General features: G+C 36.2%; 1 protein-coding gene across 1 annotated transcript; it reads left to right on the forward strand.

Moving 5' to 3' along the window:
- The first annotated feature begins 1,487 nt into the window (after positions 1 to 1,487).
- LOC120163577 (puromycin-sensitive aminopeptidase-like) lies at positions 1,488 to 16,429 on the forward strand. Its single transcript, XM_039173481.1, is given in 35 exon segments — positions 1,488 to 1,603; positions 1,993 to 2,055; positions 2,186 to 2,230; positions 8,430 to 8,576; positions 8,663 to 8,738; positions 8,925 to 9,001; positions 9,107 to 9,220; positions 9,301 to 9,375; positions 9,469 to 9,576; positions 9,655 to 9,867; positions 9,948 to 10,009; positions 10,097 to 10,124; positions 10,208 to 10,294; positions 10,396 to 10,421; positions 11,138 to 11,201; positions 11,292 to 11,372; positions 11,506 to 11,553; positions 11,672 to 11,690; positions 11,848 to 11,852; positions 11,971 to 11,982; positions 12,087 to 12,143; positions 12,245 to 12,354; positions 12,441 to 12,521; positions 12,617 to 12,800; positions 13,449 to 13,597; positions 13,684 to 13,822; positions 13,960 to 14,106; positions 14,220 to 14,245; positions 15,005 to 15,060; positions 15,138 to 15,313; positions 15,403 to 15,513; positions 15,605 to 15,721; positions 15,850 to 15,873; positions 15,875 to 15,922; positions 16,122 to 16,429. Coding segments are annotated over 35 exon segments (2,931 nt in total). The 5' UTR covers positions 1,488 to 1,525; the 3' UTR covers positions 16,200 to 16,429.
- Positions 16,430 to 27,191: the final 10,762 nt, after the last annotated feature.

Here is a 27,191-nt window from a genome sequence, read left to right on the forward strand (position 1 = left end):
ATTTTGGGTAAATTATACCTTTAGTATTTAAACTATTAATTTTAATTTATGTTAGTTTTTAAATTTTTAATTTTTTTAAAATTATATCTAAAATTTAGTTTTTATTTTATTTTATTTTAATACCTTTTAAAAATTTAAAGTTAATTTTTAAAATAATTAAAAGTTTAGATATTAAAAAATAAAAACCGATAATTTATGTATCGTGTTAAATTTTAAACCATTGATTTTTTTTGTTGTGTTTGGGCCAAACACCACACATTTAAAACCTATTAATGTCTCTCTTATCCTCAATCTTGAAACTCTAAAAAGAACCCACAGCGACAAATTCTATTACGTAAACCAATAAGAAAATTACACGTAAATTTTAATTAGTTATTTGAGTGACCAAAACAAATTAAATAAATACTACAATCTTGTTTGATTGTAAACCAATCAATCCTTGGTTCTGTTATATATTCTCCTTTTCCACTCCCAGAAATCCTGTGTTCTTTTTCATCCGATCTATCTTGGTAAATTCACTTCAATCTATCTCTCCAAAATTTTAATCTATTTTGAAGCACGTATTTGCCAATACATGTTTATTTTATTTTTATTTACCATTTCCATGAATTTTCAGGTCCATATTTTTGTTTTATCCATATATGAATATTTATCCTGATGTACTTTCTTTTCTATAAGAACCTGCTGTGTGACTATGTTAAAAGTTCTCTGTTTTTGTTTTGCGTGTTATTTCTTTAAAATTATATCTAAAATTTAATTTTTATTTTATTTTATTTTAATACCTTTTAAAAATTTAAAGTTAATTTTTAAAATAATTAAAAGTTTAGATATTAAAAAAATAAAAACCGATAATTTATGTATCGTGTTAAATTTTTAAACCATTGATTTTTTTTGTTGTGTTTGGGCCAAACACCAACACATTTAAAACCCTATTAATGTCTCTCTTATCCTCAAATCTTGAAACTCTAAAAAAGAACCCCACAGCGACAAATTCTATTACGTAAACCAATAAGAAAATTACACGTAAATTTTAATTTAGTTATTTGAGTGACCAAAACAAATTAAATAAATACTACAATCTTGTTTGATTGTAAACCAATCAATCCTTGGTTCTGTTATATATTCTCCTTTTCCACTCCCAGAAATCCTGTGTTCTTTTTCATCCGATCTATCTTGGTAAATTCACTTCAATCTATCTCTCCAAAATTTTAATCTATTTTGAAGCACGTATTTGCCAATAACATGTTTTATTTTATTTTTTATTTACCATTTCCATGAATTTTCAGGTCCATATTTTTTGTTTTATCCATATATGATATATTTATCCTGATGTACTTTCTTTTCTATAAGAACCCTGCTGTGTGTGACTATGTTAAAAGTTCTCTGTTTTTGTTTTGCGTGTTATTTCTGATTTAGGGTTTTAGCGCCACTCTTTTGAGGTTGGATTTGTAGTTTTGTTTGGCTATTTTATCTCAGTGAATTGGTTTGTTTTATAAAATATAGGAGGGGTTGTTGATTTTTTTTAATGGCTCGATTGATTCTTCCGTGCAAAAGTTCGTGTTTGGCAAGAACCAGCCTTTTGGGTTTGATCTCTTCTGCTCCTGTGATTATCCACTACTCATTTATCTTTTATGAATCTCTCTTTTTTTTTTTTGGCTTTTATCGGTTTTGAGTTGTTTGTCATTGGAAGTCCGGTTTTGAATTCACTGAAAAGATTACATTGTATGATTCTGAAATGACACTGGATTGTTAGGAAAGACTTTTTTATTTTATGTTGTGGGATTCATTGACATATCAATTATAATTCACCCATATAAATTGTACGTTTTTGTTCTCTTTTCGCTTACCAGAATTCAGTTTATTTTCTTGAATACGTATAAATGAATATCACTTGTACACATAGTTTGAGTTTTGAAGGGTGATTAAGAAATGCCAAGTTTAGTAGGATGGAGTGTTTTGAGTGTTCATCTGTTGTTTGCTTTACTGCTTCAGGTTAAAAGGAGTGTTTGTTCGGTGAAGAATATCTCTTGGTATAGGCATTTCTCTGCTCTAGAGGTTAGTGCATTTTGTTAGTTCTAATATAATGTTCTGGGTCCTTTTTTTTGGAATAATGACTTTGTTTTAATCTTGCTATTACTCATTTATGGATTAATTTTTGTTGTTGTATCTTGTATGCATTTTTTAGGCGACCCCTAGAAGGAAGTACTTGTTTCCACATTCTTTACCTTATGTAAGTTGCCATGCTTTGCACCTAACTATTTTTTCTCTATTCCATCGACACATTCGTACACGTAGGGCTGTAAACTAACTGAGTTGAGCTCGAGTAATGCTGAGCTTGACTTGACTCGAAAAGTTTAAAACTGAGCTTGATTTGAACTTGAAATAAACAAATTGAAGTTCAGCTCAACTTAAATGCTTGCGAGCTTAAAATTTTCAAGCTTCGACTCAAATCGAAAAATGAAGCTCAACTCGAGTTCGAAAAAACTTGAAAACATTCTTAGGCTTAGCTAGATTGAAGATCAAGCATGAACTTGAACCTTAAATCAGTGAAAGTTTTATACTGTATCTTCTAAAACCATCAACATATAAATGTTAATATTATTAATAATTTAATTTAAAAATTAAAAGTTCAATATATTATTTTTTCGAGTCGAGTATCAAGTAGCTCGCTTTGGCTTGTTAAGAACTCGAATTGAGCTCTAGTCAAGTCCATTCTGTTTGATGGGGATATGCGAAAAAAGCATGTTTGATAGTATTCCAGTCGGTGGAGGAGAAGGATGCAGCGGTGGAAGTTAAGTGGGAGGCCCTATCCTTTTGGTTTGAATGGTTGGAGCCTGTGATGGAGGAGAAGTGTGTTCCATTACCTTATTGTGCAGTATCCATGATCGGTGTTCCATTAAATTGTTGGTCAGTTTCATTCTTTACCAGTTTGGCGTCGAGATGGGGCAAAAGTGAAGATTCAGGAGCAAACGGCACAAAGAGTAGATTGCAGGGTGGCTAAGATGTTGTTAAGGGTTGAGAGTCCTGTTTGACATTCCTCCCCAAGTAACCATTAATACTTATGGAAGGTCTTTTATTATTAAGATTAAGGTGGAAAGTAGCGATGACTTCTTTCCTCAGCTTGATGATGGGGATGAGGAAGACGGTTCTGGAGGAGGAACAGTGGATCCTTGGGAGGAGTCCTCGTCGGAAGGAAGCAAAGGGGATGATCGAGGAGGTCTGCAAGGGCAGTTGAATATCCAGCCGATGTCAGAATCTCTGAATAGGGCTGTGGAGTGGGTTCGAGGTACTTCACAGGGGAGTGGTTCACTTAACAATGGAAATTTGAAAAATAAGGTTGAAGGCAATGAGAGTTTTAATGTTGACATTGGGAGTGAGGGGACAGAACTAGGGGAAGGTTACAGTAATCAGAAAATGTCAGGGGTTTTTTCTAAAGGGAGAAAAAGAGTGTCTAGCTTAGCAGAAGACACCTCGGGGCAAGATAAAGTTGTCCAAGATGATGGGCTGATTTCCATCAAGGGTGGGTTACAGGTGTTTGGGCCTGAGCAGGAAAGTCCAATATCAAATACAAATGGGACTAAGACTGCAGTTTCTAAAAAGGACACACAGGAAGAATTTGGTATACAGATTGGGTATGTTTCTTTGACTCAACGACGTCCTTCTGGGAGAAGTGCGTCGGTTAGTAAAGCAGATAGAGGTTTTTATAACAAGGTTTATGCTAGGAGGTGGGATGTTAAAAGTTGTGGTGGTAAGGATGCTGATTATGATTCTGAAAATGAGAAACAGGGGGTGGCAGAAGCATTGGAATGTTGGAATGTCTCGAAATTGTTGGGGGTCAAATTTAAAGGAGAAAAAGATTTTGTGTCCAAAGTTGCTTCTATGGTGAAAGATAGAGATGATTAAGAGGAGGTGGTAGGATTATGGGATTATGGTAATAAGTGAAGTAAGATGGTAGAGTGGTCTATTATGTGTTGGAATGTTGGGGGTTTGGGTAGGAAGGTCAAAGCCCGAGCTATTAGGAGATTTGTGGAGGAGAAAATACCTATATTTTTATTTCTTCAAGAATCAAAACTGGAAAAGGTCAGTTCTTTGTTAGTAAGGAAAATAGGAGGCAAAATTCTTACTGGTTCGGTGGTTGTGCCTACTGTAGGTTCTGCTGGTGGTGGCTTAATAACTCTGTGGAATCAGAAGGTTTTTGTGGTTAAGGAAGAGATTATCCATAGTAGATTTGTGGCAATAAAGGGATGGATGGATGGTGGACCAGATATTTGCTGTTTTATAAATGTTTATGGTCCAAGTGTGGAGGCTGATAAGGAGATGTTTTTTAGGGAACTAACTTCCTTTCTGGATTAGGTGGAATGTCCAGTTTGCTTAGGTGGAGACTTTAATGCCATTTTGACTCAGGAAGAGAAACGGGGAGGTGTTGTGAATTCTGTATCAATGAGTCTTTTTCGAGATTTTGTTTCTAGAGCAAATTTGATTGATTTGCCTTTAGTCGAAGGACAGTTTACGTGGTGTAATAATAGGGAAACGACCACTTTTGAGAGGTTGGATCAGTTTTTGGTTGATCAGAAATATTTTTCTTATTTTCCGAAGATGAGTCAAATTTTGCAACCAAGGTCCGTTTCTGATAATAATATTATTGTGTTGGAGAATAAGGAATGTAATTGGGGTCCAAAGCCGTTTCGTTTGTTTAATTATATGTTGGAGGAGGAAGGTTTTAGTGAGATGGTGAAGAAGGAGCTGCTCAAATTCGGTACAAAGGAGGAGGCATTGTCCATTTCCAAAATTCTTAACCGGGTGAAGGACGAGGCAAAGAAATGGTCTAATAAGGGTTATCTTCAGCTACCAGGACAAATCAGATTGCTGGAGAGAAAGCTATTCAGGAAATGGAAATGGATTTGCAACAAGGGATTTCCAGGGGGTCAATGAAAGCTATTGTGGAAGCAAAGAGAGAATTATGGGAGCTACAAAAGAAGGAAGAATCGATTTGGCTGCAAAAGTCTAGGTTGAAATGGAGTTTGGAGGGTGATAAGAATACTAGGTATTTTCATCACAGTGCAGCAATTAGAGGGAGGATAAATTGCATTAAATTCCTCAAAGTTGATAATGAAGTCATAGAAGATCCAAGATTAATTAAAGTCGAAGTGGTGAAGTTCTTCAAGGGGCTGTTTAGTTAAAAAAATACACTGGGGGTAGAGGAATTAAATCTGGAATTTCTTAAACTTTCAGAAGGTCAGTGTTCATCATTGGAGAAGCCATTTACTGAAGAGGAAGTTTGGGAAGTGATTGTTCATGCGGATAGTAATAAAGCTCCGGGTTCGGATGGATTGAATTTAGGGTTTTTTAAGAAGTTCTGGAATTTCTTGAAGGAAGATGTGATGCTGTTTTGTAAGGACTTTTTTGAGGGAAAGGAGTGGGAGTCGAAGGTGAATTATTCCTTCATTTCCCTTATTCCTAAGAGAGCAAATCCGGAGGGGTTGGAAGATTTTAGGCCAATTAGCCTAGTGGGGGGATTATATAAAGTTCTTTCTAAGGTTTTAGCGAGAAGATTGAGTTTGTGTATTAATGATATTATTAGTCCGTCTCAATTCGTTTTCATTCCGGGGTAGAAACATATTGGACTGTTCGTTTATTGCAAATGAAAGTATCGACTATTGGAGAAAGAAAGGGTTGAAGGGAGTTGTCTTCAAGGTGGATTTTAAGAGAGCATACGATTCGGTTGATTGGTCAATTTTGTTGCAAGTAATGAGCAAAATGGGGTTTGGTGACAAGTGGAGGTCTTGAATGTTTCAATGTATGTCAACAACCACGATTTCGATTTTGGTTAATGGGTCACCTACGGAGAAATTTAAAATAGCTAGGGGACTAAGACATGGATGTTCGCTTTCGCCTTTGCTGTTCAATTTGGCTGCGGAGTTGTTGCATTTGTTGTTGACTAAAGCAGTAGAAATGGGACTGTTTTCGGGTTTTGATTTAGGAGTTCAAGACAGGGCATTCAAGTTATCACATCTACAATTCACGGATGATCTTATAATCTTCAGTAAGGATTCCACCCGTGATTTAAGGAATGTTAGGAGAGTGCTACTAATTTATGAGCTTTTGGTGGGGTTGAAGTTAAATTTAGTTAAAAGTATGATTTATGGTATTAATGTTGAGGATGGAGAGTTGGCTACTTGGGCAAATGATATTGGCTGCTCGGTGGGTTATCTTCCATCAGATTATTTAGGCTTACCTTTGGGGCACAGGAGGAACTCGGCTTCTATGTGGGAGCCAATAGTGGCGAGATTTAATGCGAAATTGAGTGGGTGGATGGCTAATTCCTTGTCGTTAGCAGGAAGGGTGGTGTTGGTTAAATCGGTACTCTGCTCTCTCCCCGTCTATTTTCTGTCCATTTTCAGAATTCTAGCTTCTGTGTTACTAAAACTTAATTCTATCATGGCTGCATTTCTGTGGGGGGGTTCGGCAGATAAGAAAAAAATCCATTGGGTTAACTGGAAGTTGGTTACTAAATCAAAAAAATTGGGGGGTTTAGGGATCCCAAACTTATCACTGTTGAACAGAGCTTTGCTAGGGAAATGGGTATGGAAGTTTGCATCAGAAAAGAGGTCTTGGCGGAAGAGAGTGGTGTGTGGTTTTTATAATCTGGACTCAAATTCCATTATGATGGGGAATTCCTGGACAGGTCGTGCATCGTGGATTTGGAAAGGTGTGGTTAAAAACTTCTTCAACAATGATGGTTTTGGGGATTGTGTTAGACGAAATATGCGTTTGAAGACAGGGAATGGGGTTGTTGTGGAGTTTTGGAATGACGTTTGGTTGGGGGAAGTTCTTTTGAAAGTTCTGTTCCCTAGACTTTTTGTTCTTTCTAACAACAAAGAGGGCAAAGCGATGGAGTTTGGGGAGAATAATGACTCGGGGTGGGTGTGGGACATCCAATTGAGAAGAAATTTGGCTGAATGGGAATTTGAGCAATGGTTACAGTTGATTGCTGAATAATATCTCCTATTTACTGATGTAGATGATTGTTGGATTTGGTTAGGGAATGGAGAGGGCTGCTATACAGCGAAATCTTATATCAATACCTTCATTGATCAAGACGAATCTGGGCAGAATCAGCAAAATTGGGATAAGCATATTTGGGTAGGGATTGCACCTCCAAGGGTGGAAACTTTTGTTTGGCAAGTAGCACATCAGAGATTACCGGTTAAAGAGGAATTAGTGAAGAGAGGAGTGACAGAGATTATTAATCATCTATGTGTATTGTGTGGTAGTGAAGTGGAATCAGTTTCACATTTATTTCTTCATTGTAAGATAGTGTGGGGCATGTGGTCAACATTTTTGAACATGTGGAATGTGTCTTTGGTAATTCCAAAGCATATCACTGATTTTTTTCATTTTGTGGGATGATTTAATGCCTAATTCTTCGATCTGGAAGTTCATTCCAAGGGCAGTGATGTGGTCAGTGTGGAAATGTAGAAATGAAATTATCTTTCAGAATGGAAAGCTGGATTGGTCAGACTGTCTTTCATCATTCGATTTAGAGTAGCTTCCTGGTTTGTTGCAAGGTTCGAAGATGTGGTTATTCCTTTAGATTCACTAGTAGGTGATCTAAAACTTGCCGATTCGAGGGAAAAGAAACGACAGGACTGCTCTCAATCTTCTTGCTGGGTTCCTCCCCCGGATGGGTTCTTAAAGCTAAATGTTGATGGAGCGATGGTTTCGGGTTGGGATAAAGGTGGTATTGGAGGTTTGGTTCGGGATACTAAAGGTGTGTTACTTCAGTGGTTCTCTGAACCAGTAGGGGGAGGTCCTCCTATCATGGCAGAGTTGTTGGTGGATCAAGAATCCGGGCTTATGCCCCCCTTTGTTTTTATCCTTGGTGAACGATATAGTTGAGCTGTTGGCAAGAAAGGATATTATTATAAAGCATATTTTGAGAGCGGCAAACTGGGAAGCTGATAAACTAGCTAAAGAGGATAGGGTGATTCTTGGTTTATATTGGTTATGTTGTTTTGAAGGAAATGTTATATTCTGTGTTGTAAGGTTTTGGAGTTAAGTCTTATGTTCTTCATTTGGAGGTTTTGGAGTCTGTTAGGCTCTACCTATGTATTATTGTTTTTATGAATAAAATTTTCTAGGCACTCTTTTCCTTCTTCCTTAATCCTTCATGTTACTCACATAACATGGAGGATTAGAAGGGGTTTTTTAATGAGGCCACTATTCTATAAAAAAAAAGTCCATTCTGTTTGAGTATTGATCGAGCTTTGATCGAATTAATCTCGAGTAGCTCACGATCTGTCTTGTCTCATTTACAATCCTAAATACAATAATACATGCATTCAGTTATCTTTTGCTTTCATGGATGTTGCTGTCATCAAATATGACATTGTCTTATATGGTTACTTTTTGTTTTCTTGGCTAAATAGTTTCAGAGGGAAAGGGAATCCAGCAGGAGGCTGCTTTGTTCAGTTGCAACAGAATCTTCACCCAAGCAAGTTAAAGAATCTGAAATGGATGCTCCTAAAGAAATCTTTCTGAAGGACTACAAGTCTCCTGCCTACTACTTTGATACGGTATATATTACAACTAATTATATTAAACTATGCTTTAGCTTGGATTTTGAACTTTTTTATATGGATTTATGAAAAATTGCTTTCAGGTGGATTTGAAATTTTCATTGGGTGAAGAGAAAACAATTGTCGCTTCCAAAATAACTGTTTTCCCCAGTGTTGAAGGTATTTGAACTGTTATTCTTTTTTTAATACTTGAAAATTGTCATTATTAGACCATATCTTTGTTTTTTGGCACTATTGAGAAGAAATATTGTTCTCCTTGAGAATGCAGTGCTCTACTAAGTTTTATGTTGAAAAATACTTTTTGTGATTATTCTCTATATTATACTAATCTATTTTGAAGATCAGGTTCTTCTTCTCCATTGGTTCTGGATGGGGAAGATCTAAAACTAATTTCAATCAAGGTTGATGGAAAGGAACTGAAGGTATATTGTTTATTGTACATTTCTCAAAGTAGGCTTGGTACCGTACTTCCTGAAGTGAGATTGAAGATATGATGTTTTAATTTACTTTCTTTTAACCATTGAAAGGAGGGGGATTATCATTTAGACTCACGACATTTGACACTTCCATCACCACCACAAGGCAAATTTACTTTGCAAATTGATACTGAGATACAACCTCAGAAGAACACATCATTGGAGGTGAGGCATTATTATTATTTTGGTTGATATGTACGGTAATTTTACCCTAATAACCATGCTATACAATTTTCTCACTCAAGGGGCTTTACAAATCATCTGGAAATTTCTGTACACAATGTGAAGCAGAGGGTTTCAGAAAAATTACATTTTATCAGGTGAGATGTTGAAACATGTTTTGAATTTTATTATTTTCATTTTGTTGCATGAATCCATTTCACTCCCGATTGGCATGTTTACTTTGTGAACAGGACCGTCCTGATATAATGGCAAAATACACATGCCGTATTGAAGCTGATAAGTCATTGTATCCAGTATTATTATCCAATGGAAATCTCATAGAGCAAGGAGACCTTGAGGCAAGCTTCACGTCTTATGGTAGTCTCCTTTGTTTAATGGGACTGTTGTTCATTGTTATTTTTCTGGATACATTGCAGGGTGGCAAGCATTATGCTGTATGGGAGGATCCCTTTAAGAAGCCATGTTATTTGTTTGCCTTGGTAGCTGGCCAATTAGAGAGCAGAGATGACATATTTGTTACTCGCTCTGGCCGAAAAGTGTCACTAAGGATATGGACCCCAGCACAAGATGTACCCAAGACTGCACATGCCATGCATTCTTTGAAAGCAGCTATGAAATGGGATGAAGATGTCAGTCATTATGTCCTTATGTTGCTTTTACGGTATCAAGATTAATTTATCTCTTTATTTAAAATCTTATTCTCTTATAGGTTTTTGGTCTTGAGTATGACCTCGATCTCTTCAATATTGTTGCTGTTCCTGATTTCAACATGTAAGATTCATTCTTGTTCTTTGCTTCTTTTGTAGCTATATGCTCATATCTATCAATACCGATATGCTTTGTTCTTTTTTTATGTAGGGGAGCCATGGAAAACAAGAGTCTGAATGTATGTCTTCTAGTTTATCTGGTCAAAATTTGCAAAATATTTCTGTTATTTTTATCCAAATATGTTTCTATTGCACGTTGTAGATTTTCAATTCAAAGCTTGTTTTGGCTTCTCCGGAAACTGCTTCAGATGCTGATTATGCTGCAATTTTGGGTGTTATTGGTCATGAGGTTCGTTGTGGATATAAAGTTTGAAAATGCCTTTTTACACATTTTATATATGGATCTGATTGTGACATGTCATAACGATATTATTCCTTGCTTTCATGCAGTATTTTCACAATTGGACTGGCAACAGGTTGGTTAGTTTCCCATTTTGGCTCATTCTTTGTTATAGCATTGCATCCTTTGATATTTTTGCTCCTGTTTTATGATTGACTTGTGGAGTTTTGATTTGTCATATACGTGCTATTGGTCATAAGAATGATGTGTAGATCTGTATATATCAATGATGTTTAAGCAGACTAGTCCGCCAGTTGAACTGGGAACGGGTAGGTCAAGTGGTTCAATATCTTATATAAAACCACAAAAATATAAAGAACCAGTTAGAAACAGATAAAAACTGGAAATTGGTTAAACTTCAAAAAAAAAAAAAAATCAAGAATGTTTTACAACTTTTCATCATTATTTTCTCTCTTCTAGCAAATCAGAACGAAAAAAAGATTTGAGGAAATAGTAACATCCAAATAGTAGAATAACAATTTGAGGAAATAGTAACAAAACCAAACGGTGACAGAACAAAATTGAGGAAATAATTTGTGAGTGCTCAAAAACAGAAGGAAATGATCCAAGAAAGGGAAAAGGAAAGTGACTCGTGGGTGTATTGTTGGTTTGAATGAACTTACATGTATAGGAAAAGTAGTACTAGTCTTCGAATTTAGAAGTTGGGAAAGAAAATGAAAGAAATCAAAGAACATTGAAAGAGTTATGATGGAAGACTGAAACTTTTCTATGTTTTTGAACTGAAAAGCTTGGTAAAGATGAAAAAATGTAACATAAGTTGAAATGTTGCAGAGTGACTTGCCGAGACTGGTTTCAGCTTAGCTTGAAAGAGGGTCTCACAGTTTTCCGTGATCAGGTACGACTCTTCAGTTGCCGTGGGTGCTAATGTAGGCTCATTGCGACATAATTTGGTTTATGATTGTCAGTAATCATGGGTTGTTGGTAGGAATTTTCATCTGACATGGGAAGCCGTACAGTGAAGAGAATTGCCGACGTTTCAAAACTTCGGAATTATCAATTCCCACAGGTTGTTAATGTTTCTTGCCCGACTAGATTGTGGCCTCACATCCAGTTATATGAGCAATGTGAAAACCTACAAATATGTACTTCAATATGTGACCTACTTGAGTGCTGACTTTCCTTGACTGCCAATTGTTCAGGATGCTGGCCCCATGGCTCATCCAGTTAGGCCGCATTCTTATATTAAGGTATCAAAGTGTCTCCCTTGTTTATTGGCCTTCTCTTTTAAGTTTTCACATTCTTGTTAGCTCATAAGTTTTTGCTTCTAATTTATGTTAACTTTTGTTTCCTTGTTCCCTTTGACAGATGGACAACTTCTACACAGGCAAGTTCTTGTTATATTTATTAGAATGTTTAATGGGTGCATGGATCCGTTTCCTCTTTACATTTAAATTTGATTTACTTTCTTAATGTTAATGTCTGTTTCTGATGCATGATCCCTACTGTGTATGAAAATGTCCTGGGGTATTCAACAACTACAGTGACGGTGAGGCCTAGCAACTTGCATTTGCATCTCTTTTCCTTTTTGTTTTACTGTTTTTATTTGACAAAGCATCTAATTTTTCCTAGTTTTTTTTCTTGGTTCTTTTGTTTTTTTTCCACAGGTTTATGAAAAGGTTTGAATATCTTAACCAGATTCTCTCTTGTTTACAACTGTGTTTGCGGGCATGAGCTATATATTGATGCATCAATGAATTTTCCTTATGATTCAACTTGCTAGGGAGCCGAAGTTGTCAGGATGTACAAAACACTCCTAGGAACTCAAGGGTTCCGAAAGGTAAACTTTTAAGCATGTTTATGAGTCTGAATTTTAAGTGTGTAAACATGTAAAGTTGCTTGTCGTGGACATATTTGTTGATGTGATTTGTTCATGTTCAGGGCATGGATCTTTACTTTAAAAGACATGATGGACAAGCAGTAACGTGTGAAGACTTTTTTGCCGCCATGCGAGATGCAAATGGTGCAAATTTTGCCAACTTTTTGCTCTGGTAAGAATCAGTCATCTCTTTCTCTCTCTCTAAAAGATACTGTGTCTGTTTGGTAGTTTTGATGGTTGTGCTTTTGAAACACTCAGGTATTCACAAGCTGGGACTCCTGTAGTAAAAGTTTCTTCATCCTACAATGCTGAGGCTCGTACTTTTTCTTTGAAGTTTAGGTATACAAACTTGGATTTTGTTGCAACTATGAGTATTGATTTTGGCCCAAAGATTTTGCTACTGACGTTTATGCTTTTTTGTGGCATTTTCACAGTCAGGAGGTTCCCCCAACGCCTGGGCAACCTGTTAAAGAACCCATGTTCATTCCTCTGGATGTCGGTCTATTGGACTCAAGTGGAAAGGACATGCCTTTATCCTCTGTGTATCATGATGGGACATTGCAGTCTGTTGCAGGCGACAATCAGCCGGTCTTTAATACCGTTCTTCGTATAACTAAGGTCATTTGAAATTATCTCCTTCTCTCCATCTGTTGTTATAAATGAGACGAGTCGAGGCTGAGCTAGACTGAACTTGAAAAGTTCAAAGTAGAACCCAAAATTGTCAAGCTCGAATCGAACCCAACATAAAAAATTGAAGCTCGATACGAGCTCGAAAAATCTGGAAACATTCTCAGACTTAGCTCTGTTCAAGCTCAAACCCGAACCTAAGTGCATGAAAACCTTGTTAATATTGTTAATAATTTAATTTAAAAAATTAAAATTTTAACATATTATTTTTTTTCAAGTTGCTCAAGAGCTTTTTAAGTTGGGTATCAAGTAGCTAACTATGGCTTGTAAAGAACTCAAGTCGAGTTCGAGCTGAGTCCATTGAAATCGAATATTTACCGAGCTTTGACCGATTCAAACTCAAATTAGCTTGTGATCTGTCTCGTTTACATCCCTATCCCCACCTTTTATTGCTAAGAACCAGTGATCTTTTGGCTGTCTAAACTTCTTTTGGAAAGCAGAAGAATATGAGACTAGAATCAAACGATTTCTAAGTTGCCATATTGACACATAGGCAGTTACCGATTAGTAACATTGTCTGTTGCATATCTTTATTTATTTATGTTTCTGGTTTTTTGTTCTTTTGCTGTTGCTTAGCAGAAAGAAGAAGAATTTGTGTTTTGTGATATATTTGAACGGCCAATTCCATCACTACTGCGAGGTTATAGTGCACCTGTCCGTCTTGAATCTGATCTCTCTGACAGTGACTTGTTTTTCCTTCTTGCACATGATTCGGACGAGTTCAATCGGTTTGTCTTTCTCGAACCATGTATGCTTTAATCTAACAATGGAGGAACATATTAGATTTGTTCGTTTGATGGTCTTTTTTATTTAGCTGGGAAGCTGGACAGTTGTTGGCAAGGAAGCTCATGCTCAGCTTAGTCTCTGATTTTCAAAAAAACAAGTCGCTGACGCTGAATCCCAAATTTGTGCAAGGTCTCAAAAGCATACTTTGCGACACAGGATTGGATAAGGTATGATGACAGTTCCTTGCAAGAAAATATGAGATCATACTGTTTATATTGGCCTTTCGTGTTTGAATGGAGATTGGATGTCGTGCAGTATGTAGAAACCAATGTACAGCTTATCTTTAACTGCCTTTTGTTATCAGGAATTCATTGCTAAAGCAATAACTCTCCCTGGTGAAGGGGAGATTATGGATATGATGGAAGTTGCTGACCCCGATGCTGTTCATGCCGTTAGAACCTTTATTAGGAAGGAACTTGCCTCACAATTGAAACCAGAGTTTCTAAGCACAGTATGCCATATGCATTCGACTTATACAAACAAATACTTATTACTTTTAGACTAGTGCTTGATTTGCAGTTGCACATGGACTTGATTTTCTTACCCTTTTGACACTTTTAACAGTTTCAGAACAATAGAAGCTCGGAAGAGTATACTTTAACCATCCTAATATGGCTCGACTGCTCTCAAGAATACTGCTATTGGTTTGTATTCGATTTAATGTATATTAGCATAATTTTTGTCGAAATCCTTCAGTTGTTTTACATTTTTGTACTTGCAGCGTATCTTGCATCTCTTGAAGATCCAGAGATAACAGAGCTTGTACTTCGTGAGTATACCGCACAATATGACAGACCAATTTGCAGCTTTGGCAGCCATTGCCCAGAATCCTGGTAAAACTCGAGACGATGTTTTGGCAGACTTCTATAGCAAGTGGCAGCATTACCTCGTAAATTTCCTACTTGACTTCCCTTTGCCTACTGGAATGTAGTTTGAACTTTTCTCACATTGGATAATTTTATTTTTACCCTTTTGTAGGTTGTAAACAATGGTTGCCCTTCAAGCAATGTCTGACATTCCTGGCAATGTAGAGAATGTTCGCAATCTCTTGAATCATCCAGCATTCGACCTGCGTAATCCAAACAAGGTGGTTGATAACATAAACATAGAAGATAACTTTTTCTCTTCAACTTAAATTCAAGCACTTCAATGAATGTGGTTTTTTGTTTTTAATATTAGGTATACTCGCTCATTGGAGGATTTCGTGGATCTCCTGTGAATTTCCATGCCAAGGATGGGTCTGGTTACAAGTTTTTGGGTTGAAATAGTTTTACACACTGACAAAATAAATCCTCAGGTTCGTTAACATTCGACTCTTGCCTCCTTTTGTGCTTACGTTGAAAAAGGAAGTATACATTTAACCATCCTAATATGGCTCGACGTGCTCTCAAGAATACTGCTATTGGTTTGTATTCGATTTAATGTATATTAGCATAATTTTTGTCGAAATCCTTCAGTTGTTTTACATTTTTGTACTTGCAGCGTATCTTGCATCTCTTGAAGATCCAGAGATAACAGAGCTTGTACTTCGTGAGTATAATACCGCAACAAATATGACAGACCAATTTGCAGCTTTGGCAGCCATTGCCCAGAATCCTGGTAAAACTCGAGACGATGTTTTGGCAGACTTCTATAGCAAGTGGCAGCATGATTACCTCGTAAATTTCCTACTTGACTTCCCTTTGCCTACTGGAATGTAGTTTGAACTTTTCTCACATTGGATAATTTTATTTTTACCCTTTTGTAGGTTGTAAACAAATGGTTTGCCCTTCAAGCAATGTCTGACATTCCTGGCAATGTAGAGAATGTTCGCAATCTCTTGAATCATCCAGCATTCGACCTGCGTAATCCAAACAAGGTGGTTGATAACATAAACATAGAAGATAACTTTTTCTCTTCAACTTAAATTCAAGCACTTCAATGAATGTGGTTTTTGTTTTTAATATTAGGTATACTCGCTCATTGGAGGATTTCGTGGATCTCCTGTGAATTTCCATGCCAAGGATGGGTCTGGTTACAAGTTTTTGGGTGAAATAGTTTTACAACTGGACAAAATAAATCCTCAGGTTCGTTAACATTCGACTCTTGCCTCCTTTTGTGCTTTACGTTGAAAAACGAAAGACTCAATTTCGTGGTGGCATACATGGTTTCTTCTGCTGTTTGGTAACACCATTTACCGTCCGTTCTGTTGTAGGTGGCCTCGCGCATGGTGTCAGCCTTTCTCAAGATGGAAGCGTTTCGATGAAAACAGGCAAAAGCTAGCGAAGGTAAGTGAGCTCATAGCTGTCATGTCCATATAATTGTGTATACAGTTGCATGCGAAGTTGTGATCAACCGTGAAAATTCGTTCTGTTAGGTGATAATGGAAATGCAGGGGGTGAAGGATATTAAAATTGATTTATATACATGGTTGTGGTGGTGTGGGATTATAATGCTGAAAATCGTGAATGGTAATTGTTTTTGCAGCAACAATTGGAGATGATCATGTCTGCCAATGGATTATCAGAGAACGTATTCGAGATTGCCTCTAAGAGCTTAGCTTAGCTTATCTGTTTCAAATGGATCAAATAACTCTTGCCGTTGAGCTATAGACAAACAAAATAAATTAATAAAGTGGTTTTAATGCTCTTAATTATTGGTATAGTCACCGAGTGCTATGCCAGGAGTTGTTTTCTTATTCAGTGTGTTCGGAACAGATGAAATAGGAACTTCCATATGTATTTTATATTGAATAATGTTGGACTTGGATTAAAGTGTTACTTGCTTTTGTTGCATCAACTTTGAATTCTAACCTAATCTTTATCTGATTAAAATTGATTTTATACAACAAGATTTTATCATTAGGAAGATGAATGTACTCAATTCAAACCTCCAACTATTCAAAATGGAAATAGTTTGGAAAAGTAATTTGAGATGTCTCAAAATTTATCTGCCCGAATTTGACATTAGAATAAATTGTGGTAAAATACATTGGAAACCAATAAACTTTATGCGCCGATTCATTTATACCACCAAAAATTTCATTTTGGCAAATTTATAATTAGCATTTATTTTTATGTTCAACTATGTCATTAATGAATTAATGGTAGACGAGCGTATTGACATTGTTGCCTCACAAAACGAAATTGTTTTGGTGCGGTTATTTTAATGCTAAAAAAGCTTAAAAAGACGTCGTGAAAATAGAACTTAAAGCTCAAAATGAAATTGTTTTGGTGCGATATTAACCATTAACCTAACTTAATTTTTTGTTTAATTTTTATAAAATTTCTAAAAATTTAAAATTTCAATTAAAATTAATTCTAAAATTTTAAATAACCTAAGGACTAAACCAAAATTTTTTAATTATATTTCTTTATTCCCATCATCTTCATCTGCAGATCCAAACAGAAAGTTGGCAGACAAGACTAGAAGGGTGAGGGAGGAAAAAGACAGAGAGTGGACCTATCAAAGAGAGTTGTAAGTGCAAGAACAATGACTCGACCTAGTTGGCACACAACACCATCCAATCACTATCCTTGCTACTGCTAGCCATTTGATAATCATCCAGTGGTTGATATATTTTGGTTTAATGATGCCTAAAAGGAAGTCTCAGTTCAACAATTCTTCGTAGACAGAACAACTAAGATGATAACAGTAACGCCCTAAATTCTGGTTTAGGAGTTTCGGGACCTGAGAGGGCCTTGGGTAAACCCATTAGCCTTGTACGGAGACTTGGAATAAGTGAGCTTTGATGTGGGCTTGGTTTGGGCCCATTGAATGGTAAAAAGGGGTATTTTTAAGTGATCAAGTTAGGAGGATCAAGGGGGCAATTTACCCACAAACTTTCCCAAAGTCTGAATCCTTTTAATGATGTCAGCCGGGGGGAAGGGGGGAGGGGATCTTGATATCTCATTTTTCCCAACCATTTTGTCATATTCACCTATTCAAACTCTCTTGTTCCTTATCATCTCTAATGCAAGGTGAGGGCTTTATTCCATTCTAGACCTTACCTAACAACCTTAGCATCTATTTTCTTCGCATCTCATTCAAGCTCCCTTTTGTAGGTTTTGTTCGTGGTGGCCATGGAGAAGAGTTTAGTTAGGGGGTTTTAAGAAACCTTAGCTATTCAGTTCGTTTCTGATGGATTGCATCCCTAAGAGGTGTTCTTAACTCATTTTTAACCTTGAAATCAAGCTAGTAACTCAAGTGTTTGATTATTGTCTAGTGAAAGAAGTTGGAGAAAGCTCCAAGAACAAACAGAAGGAAAAGTTGACTCTTGGCTGAGCTTTGAGCATTTCCAGTAGCTTAATAGTCCATGTAACACACTTGTTACTCAACTCTACCATATGTATACCACTAGGTGTGTTTGGTAGCTTGCATGAGATATGAAACATAAAAGCACATTCATGATAGATTTTACTATTTTCTATTTGTCAGCATGTTTATGGGGACCTATTATGACCCCTCTTAACATACATAAAACTTTAATAATGTTTGGGAACGTCCATAGGGCTTTTGGGCGGAATGAGGAATGATTTCGTGCCCAAATAGGGGATTTCTAGGTTTGAGTATCAGTATTAGAAGAACAATATTGATATTGTTCGTCAGATAGCCTAAAAAAAGAGAGCTTTTAGACTAATAATAGCAATACGTGTTCATCGGGTATCGATATTGTAGGTAGAGTATCGATACTCAGGGATGAAGTATCGATACCAAGTATAGATCAGAGATTCAAATATCCATTTTTGATATCGATACTCATTGGAGTATTAATACCCTCAATAGGGGTATCGATATTGAGATATTTTTCAAAACATCGAATCTAATTTTGGTGATACTTAGGATATTATCAATACCCTAGTTCAGAAGTATTGATACTCGGTCTAGGGGTATCGATATTGAGATATTTTTCAAAACATCGAATCTAATTTTGGTATTGATACTTAGGATATTATCAATACCCTAGTTCAGAAGTATTGATACTCGGTCCAAGAGTATCAATACTACCCTTCCTTCCCAGTTTACAACAACAATTTTAGTATCGATACCAAAGGGTGGGTATGGATACTCAGGGGTCAGTATTGATATCGAAGGAATCAGTATCAGTACCAGCGTATAATTTTGGTTAAAGAATCCAAATGGTTAAGGGGTTAGACTCGAGGGGCCCAATAACACCAAAATGGCATCAAATAAAACTACAAGTGAGAACAATAATAAAGTAGTACAACTAGAAACAATAAAAACTAGGATAACATAAAACTATCCTTTTTGGCACACATGAAACAACTAGGACACCTGAGTTACTTTAATAGAGGATGATAGTCTTGTTGTAGAAAAGTTTGGATATATCTGAGTCAGTACTAAGACACTTTAGTTGCCAGCTGGGGGCACAAATGCCCCATGACTATATGGAGTATGTTGGTTGAGTGCACATTTCCAATCCAGGTACGAATCTTACCCCACATACCCAAGGGTATCTTAGGTAGGCTAGAAGGGTGTGCACTCCGAGATGCAGAACCCTCAGCCACATCATGATGCCTACCTCAACATTCTATGTCAGTATCCTTATGTATCCATACCTATGCTACTAGCATGCTCATGTAGTGAATGCATGTAGTACAATACAACTATTTGTGTGGCACTGAGCTCGTAAGCTCAACGTTCAGAATGTTTTTCCGTGCGTAGGTTCTTAGTAGATCGTTCGTGGAGCATTATCGCCATCAAATATTCCAGATCAGCCGAGGCTTTAGAGTACATCTTGATTTTTATTTTAGAGGGCATGTACTATTTGTAGACCTTTTTATTCAGTCATAAATCTATTTTGTTTTAAACCTTATGATTTTATTAGGATGTATTTTTGGAGTCCTCGTATTTGTGAACTCGAATATTATTATGCTTTTATTTTGTAACTTCATTGAATGGTTTTATATGATGATTTTCAAATGTTTTTAAAGAAAATGTTTGGGTTAGCCACTTTAGTGGTTCCATGTGACACATTAATCCTTTGATCATCGGGTCGGACTGGATTACGACATTATAATAACCACTAAAGAAAAGAAATTATTGGGTGAGTTTTAGCAATGAATAAAATGAAACTAATATTTTAATGTCATCGAAGCTTCGAATGCATCAGATTGAGAAATATAAAGCCAAATGCAAGAATGAAACTTGAGGTGAATGAGTACCTGGAACAACATCTAACATGAAGGACATGGGAAATTGTAACAGCTGAAGGCTAGAAAGTGTAAGATCCTTAACCCGTAGATGTACTCAATTACGAGTTAAAAATGTCACACTAACTTGTAAAAACTTACTAAACAAAAATCGAGTAAAAGTTTAAACCTTTTTGAAACTTAATCATAATTTTCCTTTTCTCATATAATTTATTAATTATTTAATATAAAATTTAATATTATGACCTTAAAATTAGATTCTATTTCAGATAGTAAGTTGGCAGTTTAATAATATATAATGTTTTTTATTTAATACAGCCTGACTTATGAAATAAGTCGATCAGAGCAAAAAATATATATTTAATGTACATGCCAACTAGATAAGCCAAAAGAGGTAAATACCATATGATACTGGAATAGGTGCGATTCGCAAAAAGTGATGCTCGCTATGCTCCTTACTCCACTGACTGATCTTTTCCTTTTCCTACACATGAAATATTTATATGCTAAGTAACAACTTAGTGAGGCATTATTTATAAAAATAAAATAAAATCATATCGATACTTATGAAGAAATAAATAAATATTTCTTACAGAAAATGCCTTATAAAAATATAAGAACATATAACAGATCGAATAATTCTTTCTTTCATCAGAAACCTAAAAATATCATTTTAGAACACCCATATCCATATTCACAAATAAATAAAAACATTCAACAATCAGTTATTCCTGCATATTTCATATCATTTAACAAATAGCCCAATATACACAACTAATAATACTTCCCTTAATAAAATATTTCATGAAAAAAGGATAAATGTTGGAAAATATTAAAACTCCCCCTTTTTCATTAAGAAATTGAATTTTTCAAACCTATACTTCTCCCCCTTTTTTTATATAAAAAATAATTCCAATTTAATAGTTCAAAACAACAATGGAGAGTAAGCAATAATTTTAGCATAGAATCATTTGAAAAATCAAAACTCCCCCAATAAAAGCATTCCAAGAAAACTTTTGACACAAAAGTTTAACACTTAAAAAAATATTGAATTTCAATGAGATAGGAAAGAAAACACATTATTAGTACATGAAATTCAATAAATCCAAGTCAAACATACCTTATGCAATATCAACAAATAAGACTTTATAACTCCTAAGCATAAAGTATTCTCAAGTGTTATGCATTTAACATAGACATCAATTGTTAGAGATATCATAGGTAATGAAGAACACATGCACAAACATTTAAAACAAATTAAGGTGAAAAAAATAAATAAAAATTTAAACACAATTTGACAAAAAACAAACATTATGATGAACTTGAATTTTATAAAAATCAATTTAAAAATGAATGTTCATCATAACATATTTTCAACATACATGAGATAGAAAATAACAAGTTATCATCCATGTTCAATACTCATGCATGCATAAAAAAATAAATAGACAACCAATTTACAAAATCATTTACCTTTATCACCATTGCTCCAACACACATACAAGAGACATTTTTTGGATTTTGGTACCCAAATTGCTTTGGGTCTTAGAATGTTAGTGCCAGTGTCTTTAGTTCCTAAAGGAACCCATACTTGTCTAATTTTAAAAGAATTTCTTTTATTTATAGGACAAATATGTACATTGTGACCATGAAAATGGCAATGTGAGCATTTTGCCATTTTTAACATAGATGAATTGTTTTTAGAAATGCTTTCTTTTTCTTTAGTTAAGCATTCAAGCTTAACTTTCAATTCAAGTTTTTATTTTTCTTTTTCTAAATTTTCAATTTTTTTTTAAAGATCAAAATCATTTTTAAATTTTGGTTTTCAAAATCCATCTTAGCTTTCAAGAGAAAATCATTTTCAGCTTTGAATTTTGAAATCAATTTCTTATATTTAGAATTTATGGTCTCAAATTCCAAATATAATTCATCATAGGAAACTTGTAACTCATTAAAAGAATAAGAATTTCATTCATTAGAGTTAGAAGTTACCATTGAATCTTCTTCGATGACCATGAGGCATAGGTTGGTTACTTTATCTTCATCATTGGAGACATCTTCATCACTCCAAAACACCATAAATGCCTTGTTCTTACTTGATCCATTCTTCTTTAGGAGGGGATAATCATACTTGACATGCCTCATTATTTGACAGTCGAAGCACATCGGGGGACACTTATTTTTGCTTGATTCATGCTTCACTTCCTTAGAAGTCATGAATATCTTAAATCTCTTTTAAAGAGCTTGTCCATCTCTTATTCTTCATCTTCATATTCATGTTCATCTTCATCCACCTCTTCACTTGAGTCTTTATTACTCTTATTAGTGGATTTGAAGGCAATGCCTACCTCCTTCTTCTTCTTCTTGTTTTTCTTTTCTTCATATTCCTATTCTAAGTATTCTTCATTCTTTACCATCAACTCATGAGTGATAAGAGAGCTAATTAGTTTATCAAGAGTGAGAGACTTTATGTTCTTAGTTTCAATGATCGTCGTCTTATTCGCTTAACAAGACTTTGGAAGAGAATAAATCACCTTCCTCACAAGCTTCTCATTAGGGATAACTTCTCTAAATCCCTTGAGATCATTGACAATCACAGAAAATCTATCCCTCATAGCTTTGATGTCTTCATTCGGGTTTATCTTGAAATTTTCATAGCTATTATTGAGGAGACTAATTTTGGTTTCCCTCACTTTATTGGTTCCTTCATGAGTGACTTGGAGCTTGTCCCATATCTCTTTGACATTTGAACAAGGAGGAGACTCTTCCATATTCATTTTGGCCTAATTGATCGGTTGTAAATGTATATGTTAAGGAAAGCAAATATGTGCAAGTATACATAATCGATTCAAGTAATATAGGGTAAGTGAGTATCGTCTCCACAGGGATTGGATTGAAAATATATTTTCACCACAACTAGAACTAGTGTCACAAACTAATTCCTACTAAGTGTCAGCTTAAGAACTAATATTAATAAAACGAAGAAGTGATTTAATGATTGCATAAAAGTTTGGTGGAGGGAAAATAAGTAGAATAAAGTAAGACAAGTGTTGGTTTAAATATAATGCATACAACCTCACATATTCAAACGTGTCACAGAGTACTTATGCTAAACTTTTGTCTTGATAACAATTATTCTAAGTCTAGAATGAATTACTATGACCTACTAAAGCTTCCCGACAGGATTACTAGGTATTCTTAGACGGTTGCTATGGCAATACTCCTCAGTGTTAACTACAACCCTTGGTTTGTCAAACTGTTATTGTAGCAATACATCTCAGCGTGAACTATAGGCGTTGTTTATCCTACTCTAGTGTCTACCCCTTTTAGTCGTTTGAAACTCGCTCCTTATCTATAAGGAAAACAAGTTAGAACTTCACCATCCTGGATTCATTCTATTGCTCACGAGGATCTATCTTAATTCTCCTGAATCTAAGAATCACTATCTAGACAAAAGTCTATCTCTCGATGCTCTTACATTGCCAAGACATGTTTTACCAAAACCCAGACGATCTCTCGATGCTCTTACAACGTAAGGTAAAATATTTAAACGATGAGTAAAACAGTCATAAGCAAAACATAATTCATCATTCATAAAACATAAAAATATTGTTCAGGCAAAACAAAGTTTAACACCAAGTAAGAAAGTCATGATGCTATCAAAGATCATCCAAGATTCAACGTTTAATACAACCCCAAATAGATAAAGAGTTAAACAAAGGAAGAACGACTCCCAAAACCGGGAGCTCTGTCGCGATAATTCTGATCAACACCACGCCTGCCTTAGTGATCAGCCTCTTTCGAGACCTGATCACCGCTCTGCTAAAGTCTGGTTATGGAGGACACCAAGGAAGGTTGGTTGGTTGATGGTGGGAAAGCACTGTAGTTGCTCGCTCACGCCTTGGATAAAGATCTTCTTTCTTCTTCTTTGCCTCCTCTCTTTGGCGGCTACGGATGGTTATTTATAAGGAAAGATCTCATAGGGCTTTGCATGCTTTTGGAGTTTCCTTAAATAACTATTATTTAATGCCTAGACTTAAAAAAGAAAGGAGGCTGTCAGAATAATTAAGGCTTGCTTGTACGTGAAGTAGGTCATCTAGCTGGCGTGTGACATAGGGTTTCATCACATTTACTTCAGACTTCTTCAGATAAACCTTGCCTTGGCGAGATAAATCTGCTCCTCACGTTCTCATCTGTTCCGTTGGCCTTTCGAAATTTATGTTGTCATAACTAAAATGTTCTTCCTCTGTAAGTTTCCTGCACAAACACAATCCAAACAACCCTTTCTCCTCAGTAGAATCAGTCAAACCAAATAAATCTTGCATAAGCAAAACTTATCCACCACAAGCTAATATAACCTATATGCAACTAAATGCAACTAAAATACTGTGCATACTTTGTTTAGACGAGAAATAACTTAAGTGAAAAGACTGAAAATTGAGTCTTTTTACGGAGTTATCACACCCCCAAACTTAAGCTATTGCTTATCCTCAAGCAATGTAGAATAGCTAGAAGAAAATCAAAATTGTCATGGCAAAGCAGTGTTAAGAAAATCATATGGTTTGAGATTTCAGCCCTCAGCAAAAATGTTTGGCCTCAACATGTTCGACAGTCATATCAGTCAAGTCCCTTCCCTAGTCAGGATTCTTTACTATTGTGTGTGCATGATTGTAACTGGTCTATGCATAAAGGTAATTAGAATACTTAAAGTAAGCACTTCTGGTTTTTCAAGGCATCAAGTTATTTGTCAGGCTTAGTTTATACTTCTAGTTATTTATCAACTTTTATTTTTTTATTTTTTTTAAAGGGGAGTCAGCTCATCACACCTACCATTCCACACTCTAGGTGAAAGGGAGCATACCTTCCACCCCCAAGCTAGTCAGGCAGAGTCATCCTGTGACTACTTTCATTCACTCATATGCTTGGCTACACTTAATTTCTTATGGAGTTTTTTTGTTTATGCCTTTGCACAGAGAAGTGTCCCTATTTATTTTTTATTTTTCAAGTTTTTAAACACTAGAGAGTTTTCACTTTACCCTTAAAATATTTTTGAAGTCTCGAAAAACTGAAAGTTCTTTACCAAAAATTTTATAGATTACCTGAAGCAAGGACAACCTACAATCGTGTTTGTAAATTTCAAAGAATCAGGCCTCAGGTTGGTTTTCTTCTTTAGACAGTCTTAACAATCATTCTGGCCTAGGAAATCAAATTATGCATTCATCATTGGGCATCCCTAATTCATTCCTAACAATAATCTTAACCTGCTTATGTCATGACAACAAATATTTTCAACCAATTATCATCAACTGCTTTTTAACAAAGTATGACAGAATATGGTACAATACCTCCCCCAAACTTGAGGGATGCATTATCCTCAATGCATGAAAACTAAAACTACATGATGCTATATGCAGATGTGAAAATATAAAAACTAAAACTAAAATGGAAACTTACTGTGGTGGGGTGGCTTGACTGGACGCCCTCGTTCGACTTCATTTGGGAGGAGAGGGACTCTCAGATCTCAAGTCTACTACTACTATCGTCGAGGGAGACGACTGAAGTGTACGTCCTACCGTTCTCTATAGCGGTTTTTACTGGTCGAGGCTCGTGCTAGAGTTGACTAGTCGGTACTAGGAGTCGGTTGTGCTGGAACTGGTGTTGGGCTAGGAGCTTGACGAACCGGGGACGGAATGGGATCTTGCTAGGGTTGCTTCGGTGCTGGAGTGAAATCTTCACAGGAGAAGAAGTTGGGTGGGGTATCTTGACTGCTATCGGAGGTGCAAAATGAGGAGGAGCTGAGAAACTCTTTTGTGTCTCCTTGGCCTTCTTCTGGTATGGGTGGGACATGGGTTGCTAGTGGTGGCACATGAGTGGGCATCTTGGGTCTTGGGGGAACTTCTGGAGGGACTTGCGATGTCGAGACATGGAATGTGTTGCCGCCCGCATTGTATTGAGGATGACACTGGGGAAGTTCGACAGTCTGGTGCTAGTGTTCGAGAGCAATTCCTTGAAGAAAGCGTTGAGTTACGCGTACCTAGCCTTGACATACTCGAAGTAGATCTCCATGTGATCCTCTAGGCACCCGATCATTTCAAGTGTTTCGCGAGTGTGCGTGACCACAACAACCATTCTAGCCATGACATTCAATTTTGCTCCCCGCTCAAACCCTTCATGTGGGGCGTTATAATCGAAACTCATTAACTCGGGTACCTTATTCTTGGTGATACCCTTCTTTGATTTAATGAAGTCCTCAAAAGGCTCCTCAGGGACATTCTTTTTCCTGCACAGTGTGATTATCAGGTTGGGAAATAGTAGATTGCCCCGGTTCCTCTTGGCACACTCATGGATTTGTTCGAAGATGAGCTCTCCAACGTTGATCTTTCTCTCGTATATGATTGAGTGCAAGAGCATAAATATTTTCACGAGGAAAGTGGTGTTGTGAGAAGTTGGCATCAGCTTGCCTTTGAGAAAATGGTTCCACAACTTCACGTTTGGTTTTAAGGCTCGGTGGTCTACTCTTTTCTCGTTGGGGCATTCCTTTCAAACTTGGCCCACTCGAAGCATAAATCTTCCAGCACTTCGATGTACGTTTCTTGATCTGCCTCAGCCACGAATCGCTTGTGCTACTCCTGCACTTTCCCCAACTTAAAGTATCTATTGAGTGATGAAGGAGAAAATCAAAGGAGCTTCCCTTGGACGTACACTGTGTGGTTAGACGGGTTTTCGAGATGGACGTAGAACTCCCTTACCATCGTCGGTGCTACGACTTTGGGATGACGAGAAAAATTTTCTCAGTTGTGTTTCTTTATCACGTCCATCACCTTGGTCCAAACGGCTCTTCATCCTCAACTAGGAAAACAAACCCATTCTCCAAATACACTTGACGTTTTTAGAGGATTTTGAAGCGTGCTTCCGCTTCGCTGTTGGAAACGTTCAAAACTCTGCGTTGAGGCTGGGGCTTTCCTTGATCTTACCATTGTACTTGGTTGGTGTAGTGAAATCAGTGGTGGTGATGGGGAGGAATTTTTTGAGAGAAAGAAAGTTTTTCTTGTTTGGTAGAGAGGAAATGAGGCACGATGAAGAAGAAAAAGTTGGGCATTTTTTTCTTTGAAAAGTAATGGGCGGTTTCAGGGTAGTTTTGTCCTTACACGAAGGGAAAATATTTTGCATTTAATGAGAAATATATGATTGGATATAAAGTGGGGGAAAATATCTCTTTTCCTCTTTATTCTGTCGCCAAAACCATGCACCATAGGGTTTATTTTTCTTTTCATGCATGCTACAACTCCCCATGTTGCCACGTGTGATTTGTATGCCTAAAAAAAGAAATAAAAGTAAATGAATAATGAAAGTAGAAAATAACTTAATTTATTTATGTACATAA

This window comes from Hibiscus syriacus, unplaced genomic scaffold (genome assembly GCF_006381635.1).
Source record: "Hibiscus syriacus cultivar Baekdansim isolate YM2019G1 unplaced genomic scaffold, ASM638163v2 tig00111463_pilon, whole genome shotgun sequence".
NCBI classification, from domain to species: Eukaryota; Viridiplantae; Streptophyta; class Magnoliopsida; order Malvales; family Malvaceae; genus Hibiscus; species Hibiscus syriacus.